Source organism: Mustela erminea, chromosome 19 (assembly GCF_009829155.1).
Source record: "Mustela erminea isolate mMusErm1 chromosome 19, mMusErm1.Pri, whole genome shotgun sequence".
Taxonomy (NCBI): Eukaryota; Metazoa; Chordata; class Mammalia; order Carnivora; family Mustelidae; genus Mustela; species Mustela erminea.
In genome coordinates, this window is record NC_045632.1 from 48,216,940 (window position 1) to 48,231,258 (window position 14,319).

Sequence of the window (14,319 nt, forward strand, 5' to 3'; positions counted from 1 at the left end):
ATTTCAAATGGAAATTGTACCTATTAAATCATAATTTCCCATTTCCTCCACTCTCTAGGCCCCTGATAACCACTAGTCTTTCTGTGTCTATGATTTGACTGTTGTAAGTACTTCATGTAAGTGGAATCATTGTGTTTCTCCTTTTGTGTCTGGTTTATTTCACTTAGCTTAATGTTTTCAGGGTTTATCCATGTTGTAGCATGTAGAGGATTTCATTACTTTTAAAAGCTGGATATATTCCATTATGTGAATATACCATATTTTATTTATCAATTCACCCATCAATGGACAATTAGGCTATTTCTACCTTTTGCCTGCTATCACATTTTTTAAATCTTTTTTATTTTTTTATTTTTTAAGATTTATTTATTTATTTGACAGAGATCACAAGTAGGCAGAAAGGCAGGCAGACAGAGAGGAGGAAGCAGGCTCCCTGTTGAGCAGAGAGTCCGATGTGGGGCTTGATCCCAGGATACTGGGATCATGACCTGAGCCGATGGCAGGGGCTTTAACCCACTGAGCCACCCAGGTGCCCCTTAAATCTTTTTTTAAAAAGATGTATTTATTAAAAAGATTTTATTTATTTATTTAGTTGACAGTGATCACAAGTGGGCAGAGAGGCAGGCAGAGAGAGAGGGAGGCAGGCTCCCTGCTGAGCAGAGAACCCGATGTGGGGCTTGATCCCACGACCCTGGAATCATAACCTGAGCTGAAGGCAGAGGCTTTAACCCACTGAGCCACCCAGGCGCCCCAAAAGATTTATTTATTAGAGAGAGCACAAGTGGGAGGAGCAGAGGGAGAGGGAGAGAGAAACTCAAGCAGGCTCTGAGCTGAATGAGAGCCTGACATAGGTCTTGATCTCACAACCCTAAGATCACAACCTGTTCTGAAACCGAGAGTCAGACAATTAACTGTGCCATCCAGGAGGCCCTGCCACCACATTAAAAAATATATATATTTTATGTATTTGAGGGGCGCCTGGGTGGCTCAGTGGGTTAAAACCTCTGCCTTCAGCTCAGGTCGTGATCTCAGGGTCCTGGGATCCAGCCCCGCATCAGGCTCCCTACTCAGCAGGGAGCCTGCTTCCCATCCCCCCACCCTGCCTGCCTCTCTGCCTACTGTGATCTCTGCCAAATAAATAAATAAAATCTTTTTAAAAATTTATTTATTTATTTGAGACAAAGGGAAGAGTGGTGAGGTGGGGAGGGACAAGCAGACTCCCTGCTGAGCACGGAGTCTGACCCAAGGCTGGATCATAGGACCCTGAGATCATGACCGGATCCAAGGTTAGACATTCAACCAGCTGAGCCACCCAGGCACCCCACCACATAGTCCCATAATAGTTAGAAAAGGAGTATAGATTATAGGTGCCATGGCTGACTAATTGGAAAGGAGGGATTTGTGCCAAATGTGAGGATAGTAGCGAGAGGGTCATCATGGTCACAAGTAAGACAGGGACGCAGTGGGCATGAAATGATTGGCTAAATCAAGTGGGGGAGTTCACAACTGGGTGTTGTGGAAGGAAAAGTTGCGGCTGGATAACGGAAGACCCCAGTGTTTGTCTAAAACATCCTCATTTTCTCCTGAAGGACGTGAGTAGCTTCTGAAGGTTTCTGAGCAAGGTACTGCAGAGATGTGCTATGGGAAGCAGTCTGGAGGCAGGGATCTTTTGTAAGGTTGTCATCACTCAAGCCTGGGAGGATAGAAAGGCATCTCTGAGCCTTTCTAGATCCCAGGGGCCATCTAAATGTTATCTTTCTCTCTGCTTGAAGCACCTATGCGCCAGTGAAGTCCTTCCTTCGAGTGGACAAAGAAAAGGTAAGCTCCCTCCTCATCCCCATCTCATTGGAAACAGTGCAGACTTGACTCATGGTGTGCCCAGTCTGGTGGCTCAGGTATACCCCCAGTGCCCTTCCAGAACCTTGAGAGTACCCCCCCCCATCTGCTGGTATGCCTGACCCCCCTTAGAAGCCATAGGAACCAGGGAACATGGACAAACAGGTCTGCTGGCAAGCATGGAGGAACTGGCAGAAGCTGCTCAGAGCCTGACCTGAGTTTTCAGACCCCCAAAGCCTCTCATGCATCTGTTCCCTTTTCTCCTCCCAGGTTCAGATCTATAACCCAGCCTTCTTCAAGTATATCCATGACCGGTGGACAGAGCATCACGGGCGGTACCCTTCCACAGGGATGCTGGTGCTCTTCTTTGCCCTGCATGTGTGTGATGAGGTGGGTAGCCCAGTGTTAGGGGTAAAATAGGGATACCCGTGGAGAAGAGGTAGTCAGTCCTTTTTACTAAGTGGTAAGAGCAACGGAAATGCATTTTTGTAGGCAGAAACCAAGTGGCTCTGATTTTCCCCATTTCTGGGCTGTAAAGTATACATCTTCATTTCCCAGAGTCACTATGTCCATGATTTTACCAAACCTGAAATCATTTCAGTGGGAAGTTAAATTTATTTAAAAAGGAAATAGACTCCTACCACCATAATTGGTTATTACTTGCCATAAAGAAAACAAATAATCAAAAATATAAATAGAAAGGAAACAATGCAGTTAAGTTCCAGCGGATGGTATCCATAGCTGTGGGCGACAGGCCTGCCCTGTGTTAACCCTGGAGGCCAGTCGTTCAAGGGGCTGCTTCTCACTAGCAACCGGGCTGCTGTGCCATGCTCCGCGGTGCTCAGGCCCAAGCACACCCACTTCTGCCAGTAAATGAGTGTGTGGTACTGGAACACTGTAAAGTACTCCAAAAGTACCCAAAACCCAAACCAGAAGGGATGTTAGCAAGCTTGGAGAGCTGTCCTAGCCCTAGACTGAGGGTCCTGGTGCAGGGAGCCGGGCGGAAGAACCGAAAGGGAGCAGCCGTCTTCCTGGGGCGGTGTCCTCAGCTCCAGGCCCGGCTGTCCGGTCCTCCTCCCGGTGCCTCCCGCGCTCTGCTAACTGCGGCCCGTCAACGACCCGAGGCTCTCCCGGTCCCCGCCGCGGGGTGACGTGCGCTGCCCTCCCCTGCAGGTGAACGTGTACGGGTTCGGGGCCGACAGCCGGGGCAACTGGCACCACTACTGGGAGAATAACCGGTACGCGGGGGAGTTCCGGAAGACGGGAGTGCACGACGCCGACTTCGAGGCCCACATCATCGACATGCTGGCCAAGGCCAGCAAGATCGAGGTCTACCGAGGCAACTGAGCCCGGCCTCGCCGTGATCCTTTCGGACAGCCGCAAGACGGCGGCGCGCGGTCCCGGCCGGGACCCTAGGCCAGCCCGAGGGCTTCCGGCCTCGGCAAGAGCGCGGCGCCCCTTTGGGCATCTCCAGGCCTTGGGGGCGATGCGGCTGCGGTCTGGACCAATCATGCTGCAAGTCCGGCAAGGGCCGGCCGTCCCCTGCCAATCAGGAGACTCTGGGGGCTGGCCGGGGCCTGGCACCCAATCAGCGCTGCAGTCGGAGCGGAGACTCTCTCAACCAATCATGCGACTCAAGGAGAACTTCCGGCGCTGGGCCCGTCTCTTCCAATCAATGGCCTTCGGGCGGGCCGGCGGCCGCTGAATCCCCACTTCCTTACGCTTTGGGTAGGATTTTATTTCATGCTTTTTAAGGAGTAGTGTGGTTGGTTTGGCCTCAGCCAAGTTCTTTCCTCAGGCTCTGCAGGAAGACTGCCAGTTGCCTGTCGGCCTTACTCGGCCGGGGGCTACGGCAGCTGGGCTTCCCTCTGCCGGGCGTCCCTCGTGACCTCGGGGTACGCCGAGGGGCGTTGGCCGTTCCTTTCTGGTGGTCTCGGGGAGATCAGGTGGTTTCCAGGGAGCGCGCTTTCATCCCAGGGGAAAAGCTAGAGCCCTCTCCGACCGCTTCAGGCCTCCGAGAATCTGGGACCCCATATTTACCTGTCAGGCTCACATGGGTGAGTGTAAACCCACCAAAGAAACGCAGTGACGGGTGGGTCCTCTCATCCTCCCTTCTCCCCATCCCCACCTTTGGCCACCCTATGGAATGGCCTTTCTGACCAGGGCATTGAACATCTCACCAGAATACTAAAACTGTATTCACCTCTTGCTAGGGGGCGGAATTTGCCTAGGGCCTAACTCTGGAACACAGGTGTAAGGAACAGGGCAGGGGACAAGGAAGCCCCGTCACTTCAGATGTAAGGTGCTTCTCACTCGTGTACTCTCGGCCCCTTACTGTTCACCCACAACTTTTTTAGTGTCTCTCCCTTGGCCCTGGGCCTCCTCAACAGCCTACTTGTCCTGGAAAAGAAATCAAAACTTGCCCTGGGATGGGGGTGGGGGCACTGCTGCTTCTCCACCCCTTACCCCCAACTCACTCGTTTTTGGCCGGCTCTAGGGATTGGAAGCAACACGTAGGAAAGACGGCTGGAGCTGGGGAGCCCAGCTGCCTGGTGCATGCACCTTTTCTCTTCACCCATCACCCCAAAGAGGAGTAGGAAACCTCTTGCTTGGGGGTGAAATTTGCTTTGGTCTCCTAATTTAATTAACTTGAAATTACTAGGGATGGCTGACCAACAAAGATTCTTTTAAAATTTTAAGCTGGCCATGCAAATAGTTGGGATTCTAGCTGGGGAGGAGTAGACTTGCCCGCCTGCATGCCTCCTCTCCTCCCCATGCGTTCCCTTCCCCGTGCTCACTTCCTGCCTCCTCGTTCTAACCCATTTTTCCATTTCCAGCTCTAGGAGGGCAGAGATGCTAACAAACAGGGGTTACACCTGGAAGTTAATTGCATGACTGAACCCAGCGTAACTCCCAGAGGAAGCTGCTGATGGTATTCTCACCCTTTGAGGTTGGGGAAGTTTCTCAGAGGAGGGGAAAGGGCTTCTGTGAAGCTTCCAAACCACTAATAGGATCCCCCTTCCCAACAGTGAGGAACACAAATACCACCCTTTATCTTAGTGAGCTGATACCACCAAGCAGCCTCCTAGCCGTTGGGGTGGTTCCTGCAGCTGGCAGGGGAAACAGTAATGCAGAGGAGTATTTTAGAGGAGGATTGGGGCAGGGCAGTGGGCACCCCTAAAGTTAATATATTGAGGAGTCTGTTCCTTCCCAATTCCAGAAGTACAAGGAGTAAAGAGTGAGGGTGGATTGGGGGGGACTATAGCGGAATGTGTCTTTCAGCGCACACCCCCCTCCCCATTTTAGAGAGTCAAGGCACCAGCCATTCTTGCCAGTCTCATCTCAGTGCTTCCTGGAGAGGCTGTTCAGAGTGTTTAGAAGATGAAAAAACAATGCAATTATGCCAAACAGTATTGAGCAGAATAATTTATTTCCTTTTGTTCCTTTTTCTTCTTGTTTTGTTTTGTTTAAACATTAATAAATCCCCTTTCTGGAAGAGGTAGGTCCCAGCATCCAGCCCAGATCTCCTTTTCTGCAATAGTTATTTAAACAAATTTTTTTTTTTTTCTTAAATTTTCTTCCCTTTCTCTCTCTTTCTGAATTAAAAAGAACAAAAAAAAACATATAGTCATTTGTCTATTCTGAAATGGGTCCAGTTGTGGAAAGAAGGCCTCTCTGTCACTGGGGAGCTGTGACTGAGTAATGACTAAGAACATCGAGTGGAACGTAGGAAGGAGGAAAAGAAGGACTCCTATTAGTTCCATAATCAAAGGAATGAGACTGATACAAAGCAAAGGTCGAGTAAAGCTTTATCTCTCGCCAAGCATCGAGAATCAAAGCCACCGTCCTGAGCCACCTCTTACAGAGAGGGCGACCCCTCCCTGCCTTACAGACTGACTTTTATAGGGCAAAGGCCATGTGGTTGAGCCTGACCACACACACGGGTGGCCTATGAGATTGCAACACACAGGGAAAGCTGCACAGTCATGCTAGGTCACACACCGGTGGCCAATTGAATTACAGTTCACCCCATAATAGCTATTTGAACTAGCCTATCGCCTTGGTTAGAATTGGCGCCCAAAAGGAGGGGCCCACATTCCTTGGTAGCTAGGGAGACAGTATGTGCGCCGCACTGATTGGATGTCTCCACCTGGCCCAACTCATCCCTGGTTTCCGCCTGTTATCTCCACCTGACCTGACCTACCTTTGTATTTGGGCTCTGTTATCAGGGACTGGTCGACCATTTTTTTTTTTTAAGATTTTATTTATTTATTTGACAGATCACAAGTAGGCAGAAAGGCAGGCAGAGAGAGTGAGAGGGAAGCAGGCTCTCTGCGAGCAGAGAGCCCGACGCGGGACTCGATCCCACAACCCTGAGACCATGACCCGAGCCAAAGGCAGCGGCCCAACCCACCGAGCCACCCAGGTGCCCCTGGTCGACCATATTTTACTGGTTTCCCGGACTTGATTTTAAGTAAGTCCCCTGGGGGGCGGTCAGAGTCGGTTTAAGTTTTAATGCATAAACAACAAAATGGCCGTTCAACCAGGTGGAACCGCTCTGGTTGAATAGGCCCTTACAGCTCCCAGACACGCACCCCTTGTACATGAGGCCTCCCAACCCCGGACTACCACAGATGCCCTGTGAAACAGTGGTTCTCCACCACTGTCTTTTGGGGCACCTGAGTGGATCAGCAGGGGCCACATACTATGCACACCCAATAGGCACCAGGATGGGACTTTTCTGCCTACATTTCCAGGCTATGCAGATGCTGTATGAGTGGGTTGGCAGGAAATCAAGAGAACGGTAGGAGCAGGCGCCACAGGCATCTGAGGCACCTCGTACCATTTTCTTGGACCATCTGGATCCGTTCAGCCTACTTCCCTCAGGCAATGGAATGCCACTGAATGTCCAGTTTTATAGTTCAGTGGATCGAATAATATGGATCTCTCAATGGATATCTTAGAGTCTAAAGTCACTCGGTATCCTGTAATTCCGTTTGTGCCAATGCCCAAAAGCAAGCCAGGAGTTGCTTTTCCGATGGAGAATACTTTTTGTGAAGGAGGGTATTGGTCTTTTTCTAAAACCCTAGAACTTGGGGCTGTAATTCTCTTATTTGGAGTTTTTGGAGACTCCATACATCTCTGTCTACCGCAGATGCTCTAATAGCATTTGGTTGGCTGAGTCCTAAGGCCTGGTGGCAGGACAGTGCAAACGTAGCCTGGACTGCTGAGAACCATTTCTTGTTTGGGTCCCACTCAGCTGCCTCATAGGTCGCTGAAACTGGTTGGAGCAGCACTCCCAAATATCGTACCTGTTGCCTCCAGAATCAAGAGTCCCACCAAATTGTGTATCTTTTTTTTTTTTTTTCCATGTTGGCCAAGGACTATGTTGCTTTGATCCCACAAAGATACCACATCTGGAACCTCAGGTTAGCAGTACCATTCGATTGCATTTGCAATAAACTACTGTCAATTTCTAAGACTCAAGATGGTGAGTAAACGGGATGAGGAAGAAATCACCCACCCATGTATAACTCAAGTTTGATGGCAGCACCAATCTATAGATCCTGCCAGAGTGATACTGATTTTTTTCTTTCTTTTTTTTTTTTCTTTTTTTCTTTTTTTTTGACTTTTGACTTTTGACTTGCTATCTTGGAGAGAGTTCCAGGGACTTATGTTTGGCCTGTCCTTCTTAATCACCCTCACTCCATGGGTCAGGTTACCAATATGGGGGCTTTGCCAGGGAGTAAATGTCTCTCTTTTGGGACTGAGGAAATTACAGGCATGACTAATATTTTTGCACTTTGCAGATGGGTTTTTTTGTTTGTTTGTTTTTTCAAATTGAAGGTTGTGGCGACCCTGTGGCGAGCAAGTCCGTCCATGCCATTTTTCCAATAGTATTTTCTCATTTTGTATCTCTATGTCACATTTTGGCAATTCTCATAATATTTCAAACCTTTTCATTATTATATTTGGTGTAGCAATTAGTGATCAATGATTACTGCTTGCTGAAACCCCAGAAGATGGTCAGCATTTTTTAGCAATAAAGTATTTTTAATTAAGGTATATATATTTTTATACATACTATTGCATGCTTAATGAACTAGAGTGTAGTGTAAGCATAACATACACTAGGAAACCACAAAATTCTTTAGATTCGCTTTATTGGGCTATTCACTTTATTGCTGTGGTCTGGAGCCCTGCCTGCAATATCTCAGAGTTTTGTCTGTACCCTCTTTTTTTTTTTTTTTTAAGAGACCTAGCAAGAGAGAGAACACAACCAGGGGGAGTGGGAGAGGGGAGAAGCAGGCTTTCTGCTGAGCAGGCATTCTGATGCAAGGCTCAATCCCAGGACCTGGGATTATGACCTGAGCCAAAGGCAGATGCTTAACAACTGAGCCACCCAGGCACCCTATTTTTTTATTTTTTAAGGTAGGCTCCACGCCTAGGATGGAGCCCAACGTTGGGCTTGAACTCATGACCAGGAGCTTAAAACCTGAGTTGAGATCAAGGGTCAGATGCTTAACCAACTAAGCCACCCAGGCACCCCAAATATGCTTGTGCCTTAAAATGGGTCTGTGGTCTCCTTGCGCCTGCCATTAAATAGACTGGGATCAGAGCTGCATTTGTTATTTGCCGTAATAAGCTCCGACTCTAACTGGTGGACAGCTGGTATTCAGACATCAGAGCTGGTATCTGATAATTCCTGACTCTCTGGCTACTTTCCTTTCCCTAGCACACTGTCACTCCAGAAAATGGGTCCCTCCGGAAAGGCTTGGGCAAGATTCATGCTACACACCTGAGCTATGTCAGAGAGTCACTCCTCAAAGGACCCTGGGATCCCCTTGAAAAAGACGTTCCGTGTGTGCCCTGAATTAGGTCTGAGGACTAGGCGAGGAGCTGTAAATCCCCGTCACTGTGACTCCGTTTGCTCAGTACTCCTCGTTTTTGTCCTCCCGTGCCCATTAAGCAGAACATTAGCAGGTCTAGCATTTATGTCATTTCTAGAGACTCTAATGGTCCATTAACTTGTCCCAAATCCTTGTAGGTCAAAACACCAGTTACCATACTGTGGTTTGTTGTGGTAAATGTGCTTACTACCATCTCAGCATTTAGGCACTAGTTAGGCATGTCTTTTGGGCCTTTATCCTATTGGGGGTCTCATTGTTCTATGACTTACGCAGGACAGCCACCACAGAGTTCCTCAAAGATGCTGGTGTACCAATAACTAAATGCATTTTTTTTAAATATTTTATTTATTCATTTGACAGACAGAGATCACAGGTAGGCAGAAAGGCAGGCAGAGAGAGAGGAGGAAGCAGGCTCCCCGCCTAGCAGAGAGCCCGACGCCGGGCTTGATGCCAGGACCCTGAGATTATGACCTGAACCGAAGGCAGAAGCTTTAACCCACTGAGCCACCCAGGTGCCCCACTAAATGCATTTTTTTTTAAGATTTATTTATTTATTCATTTGACAGACAGAGATCACAAGTAGGCAGAGAGGCAGGCAGAGAGACAGGAAGGGAAGCAGACTCCCTGCTGAGCAGAGAACCCGATGCATCTAAATGCATTTTTTAAATTAATTTTTTAAACTATTTTTGAGGGGCGCCTGGGTGGCTCAGTGGGTTAAAGCCTCTGCCTTCGGCTCAGGTCATGATCTCAGGGTCCTGGCATCAAGCCCGGCGTCGGGCTCTCTGCTCGGCAGGGAGCCTGGTTCTGCCTCTCTCTCTGTCTGCCTCTCTGCCTACTTGTGATCTCTCTCTCTGTGTCAAAAAAAACCCAAAAAACTATTTTTGTCATGGAATTTAATACATATGCAGAAAAGATTTAAAGATTAATGTAGAAAAACAGATCATGAATTATTATTTTTTAAAAGCTCCATAATGGAAATTTATTTGGCAAAGCAAAGATAGGATAATATTATCTGTAATAAATATATTTATAGTTAGATTTCTGTGGTAAAGGAAGAACAATTCCCACTGCCATTTGGTTATTAAAATGGAATAAAGAAAAGAAAAGAGGTGGTTGAGCATGTTACATGGAAGAACTAGAAACAGGAGGATGTTGTGTATTGTTCCAGGTTCATTAGATATACCGACATAGAATATTGTGTGGGTATATAAGGTGTACGGACCCATCAAAGGTATACAGTGTTGTGCTTTTATATGTGTATATATATTACAAAATGATTACCACAATAAGGTTAGTTAGCCATGTTAAATAGTGAAAAATTTTCGTGTGTGGGGTGAGAACTTTTAAAAGTCTACTCTTAGCAACTTTCAAACATACAGTATTGTCAACTATAGTTACCATGCTGTACATTTCATCCCCACAACTTACTTATTTTATAACTAGAAGTCTGTAGCTTTTGACCACTTTCACACCCCCACCCCCACTCCCAACCCCAGCAACCACCAATCTGCTGTTTCTGTGAGTTTGTTTTTTTAAGATTCCATTTATTTAAAAAAAAAAAAAAAAGGAAAAAAGATCCCACCCAAAGTGAGATCATTATACTATTTCTCTGTCTTATTTCACTTAGCATAATGCCCTCAGGGTCCATCATTACAAATGGCATGATTTCCTCTTTTATGACTAAATGATACTCTATGGTAAACACCCACACCCATACCCACACAACTCACCACATCTTCTTTATTTACCCATTGATGGACACTTAGGTTGTTTCCATGTCTTCACTATTGTAAATAGTGTTGCGCTGAACATGAAGGTGGAGATATCTCTTTGAGACCATGATTTCATTTCTTTCAGATAAATACCCAGAAGTGGAATTACTGGGTTACAGAATTTTTTTTTTTTGGAAGATTTTATTTATTTATTTGTGAGAGAGAGCAAGAGATGAGGGAGGTCAGAGGGAGAAGCAGACTCCCTGCTGAGCAGGGAGCCCAATGCTGACTCCATCCTGGGACTCCTGGATGGCCATGACCTGAGCCAAAGGCAGTCTCTTAACCAACTGAGCCACCCAGGCATGCTATAGAATAGTTCCTTTTTTTTTTTTTTTTTAAAGATTTTATTTATTTATTTGACATAGAGATCACAAGTAGGCAGAGAGGCAGGTGGCAGTGGGGATGGGGGTAGGGTGTGTGCATGGGTGGGAAACAGGCTCCCTGCTGAGCAGAGAGCCTGTTGTGGGGCTCCATCCCAGGACTCTGAGATCATGACCTGAGCTGCTGGCGGAGGCTTAACCCACTGAGCCTTCCAGGTGCCCCTATAGAATAGTACTTTATTAGCGTGAAGAATGAAAGTCGATTGATCTCTGTCTTCCATCACTCATGAAAATTAACTCCAAATAGATTAAGGACTTAACTCTAAGACATGAAACCATAAAACTCCTGGAAGAAAACATAGGGAAAAAGCTCCTTGACATTGATCTTGGCACTGATTTTATAGATATAATACTGAAAGCACAAGTAACAAAAGCAAAACAAACAAGTGTGAACATATCAAACTACAAAGCGTCTGCACAGCAAACAAAACAATGAAAACCAATCAGCAAGATGAAAAGGCAACCTCCAGGGGCACCTGGGTGGCTCAGTGGATTAAAGCCTCTGCCTTCGGCTCAGGTCATGGTCCCAGGGTCCTGGGATCGAGCCCCCATTGGGCTCTCTGCTCTGCAGGGAGCCTGCTTCCTCCTCTCTTTCTGCCTGCCTCTCTGCCTACTTGTGATCTCTGTCTGTCAAATAAATAAAATCTTAAAAAAAAAAAAGAAAGAAAGAAAGAAAGAAAAGGCACCCTCCAGAATGGAAGAAAATATTTGCAAACCACATATCTGAGAGGGGCTAATATCCAAAATATATAAGGAATGCCCACAACTCGATAGCAGATAGAGAGAGAGATAGATATAGACAGACAGACTGTTTAACAAGTGGACGGAGGATCTGAATAGACATTTTTCCGAAGTAGATACTTAGATGGCTAACAGGTACAGAGAAAGGTCCTCAGCACGACTAATCCTCAGGAAATGCAAATCGAAACCACAATGAGTGATCACCTCACACCTGTTGGGGTGGCTGTTACCAAAAAGATGAGAACAGGGGGCCCTGGTGGCTCAGTCAGTTCAGCGTTCAACTCCTGGTTTCAGCTCAGGTGATGATTTCATGGGTCATGAAATTGAGCCCCTGCACCTGTCAGTCAGTCAGTCTCCCTGCTCAGTGGGGAGTCTGCTTGGAGATTCTTTCCCTTTGCCCCTCCCCCTCAAATAAATAAACAAATTAAAAAAAAAAAGATGAGAGAGAAGTGCTGGTAAGGATGAGGAGGAAAGGGAGCCCTCATGGTGGGAATATAAATGGGTACAGCCAATATGCAAAACAGTGTGGAGCCTCCTTAACCAACTTATTTTCAGATGAACCCTCATAGCCACCACCCAGGCTGCGGGAGTAGTCCAGAGGTCTCCCCACTCCATCTTCCCTGCCAAGCACAAACCCCTTCTTTCCTCTGAGGGTGACCACTACCCTAATGTTCCCATGATCATGATCACTTGAGTCTATTTCTGGATACTCTGGTCTGTTTCATTAGCCTGATTGCTAGACCTGGTCTATATAGAAATGTGGTTAATCATAAAGATGGCCTCTCAAATCACTTAGGAAAAGAGGGAGGTTCAAATAAGTTTTATTTGGGACAACTGGATAACCATTTGGAAAAAGATAAAATTATATCCATACCTTAAACCAGTCACCAAAATGCCAAGTGAATCAGAACTAAATGTAAAAAATAAAACTCTAAAAGTGGTAGCTCTTTGATATATTCAAACAGATTATATCTATCTATCTATCTATCTATCTATCTATATATATATCTATATATCTATCTATGTATACATAGATAGATATAGATATATATAAATTGTTTTTCCCAGCTTTGTAGCTGGTTTTTGGATTGGTATTATTTTTCATGCTCTATATAGTACCCTGTATTGCTAAAAATGGGAGCTCTTCATCCTGTTTGTGTGTGTTCCAAACATTTTGTTAAATTCCTTTCCTACTGATGTAATTGCCCCCATTTCATTTGTCCATGGGTGTTGATCCCTCTTTCATTCCTTCCTTGTAGGTTACAGGGGTTGTGGGAAGGAAAGTTTGGTACCCGTGATGTTTACTCATGTACTTAGCAGACACATTTTCTTTCCTTGGTTTCCTTCTGACTCCACAGAGTAGCTTCTTTTGTGGTTGTTTATTGAACCCATCTCTGGCTTTTTAAATAATTGGAAATTAACGATTGTTTTCTCTTCTGAGATAGTGGGTCAAGAAGCCGCTTGGGAACTTTGTGGACGTGGCTGGGGCTTACCTGCTCTCCAGGTTGGCATTAGGGTGGCCAGACAGGGAACCAGTCATTCCATGGCATGGAGGGTAACGATGAGCTAGGTTATGTTATAGTAACAAACACCCATGAAACTTCCAGTGGCTCAAAATAGCAATGTTTATTGCTCCCTCAAGCCACATATCCACCCTGGGGTTCTCTGCTCATCACAGTCTCTCAGGGACCCAGACTGGTAGTGGTACCATCTGGGATGGATCTGGGGTCTCCGGGGCAGGGAAAAGAGAGTCTGGTGATCCACATGCTTGCTCGTAAGGCTTCTGCTCCAAGAAGTTCTCATGTTCTTGGTGCCAAAGAAGTCCCATGCCATGCGTGAGCTGAGCGGAGATGTGTAACCCTTCTCTGGGTGAAGCAGCATATTTGGATGATGTAGTCATACAGTCCATGACACAGAGGCCTCTTGGAAGAGAAGTGCTTGGATGTATGGCCTGGCAGGGGTAGATGGATGCTAGGGAAGGGCACGAAGCGGTTAAGGGTTTTCCCCATCACAGGAACAGCTGCAGGCAAGGAACTCATTCCTGTGACATGTTTGGCAAGGTTAAGAAACATCTTTCCTTGCTAGGTGAGGGAAAAGATTGGATCCTAAACCTGTATTTTTAAAAATTAGAATATTATTTTCTGAGTGTGATTTTAGAATTGGTGCCCCTTCTCACTATCCTTCCAGAAAAATCACAGCTTCTGCAGCAACTGCCTGGATGACAACTAACCCACGAAATTGCAAGAAGATGCCCCTCCCCCCACTCTTGGTGAACCATGGGTATCAGGACCAGCCTGTTTCTCTGAGAATACAGAATTAACACCTTTCATCTAACAACTGTTTCTGTGCCGCAGAATAATAGAGGCCCTTTCTGGCAGCATGGCTTCTCTCCAGGGAGAAGGCTTGGTGAGGTAGAGTGAGCATATGGTGTCTGCATTCAGAGGTTCTGAATGCAGTTTAATCCTGCATTAAATCTGAGTTTGCTCTACTCTGCTAACTTTGTCTCTTTTTTATATTAAAAATTACAAAAAGAATTGAAACAATTCATAAACATATAAAGTAAAACATGGAGGGCTTTCTTGCAATAGCTCATTTGTATTTATAAGTTTTCATAAAATGGGTAAAGGGACTCATAGAAGGAACCCTGCCCGCTTTGAACCACTTTTCTTGTCTCCCAGG

At 46.3% G+C, this 14,319-nt stretch overlaps 1 protein-coding gene across 1 annotated transcript in view; it reads left to right on the top strand.

Annotated features, from left to right (window-relative positions):
• Nucleotides 1-5,310, top strand: part of ST3GAL2 (ST3 beta-galactoside alpha-2,3-sialyltransferase 2) — a 48,293-nt gene extending 42,983 nt beyond the window's left edge. Inside the window, 3 exon segments of the mRNA XM_032325228.1 lie at nt 1,773-1,818; nt 2,107-2,226; nt 3,010-5,310. Of these exon segments, the coding sequence (XP_032181119.1) occupies nt 1,773-1,818; nt 2,107-2,226; nt 3,010-3,183 (340 nt within the window). The 3' untranslated portion in view covers nt 3,184-5,310.
• Nucleotides 5,311-14,319: the final 9,009 nt, after the last annotated feature.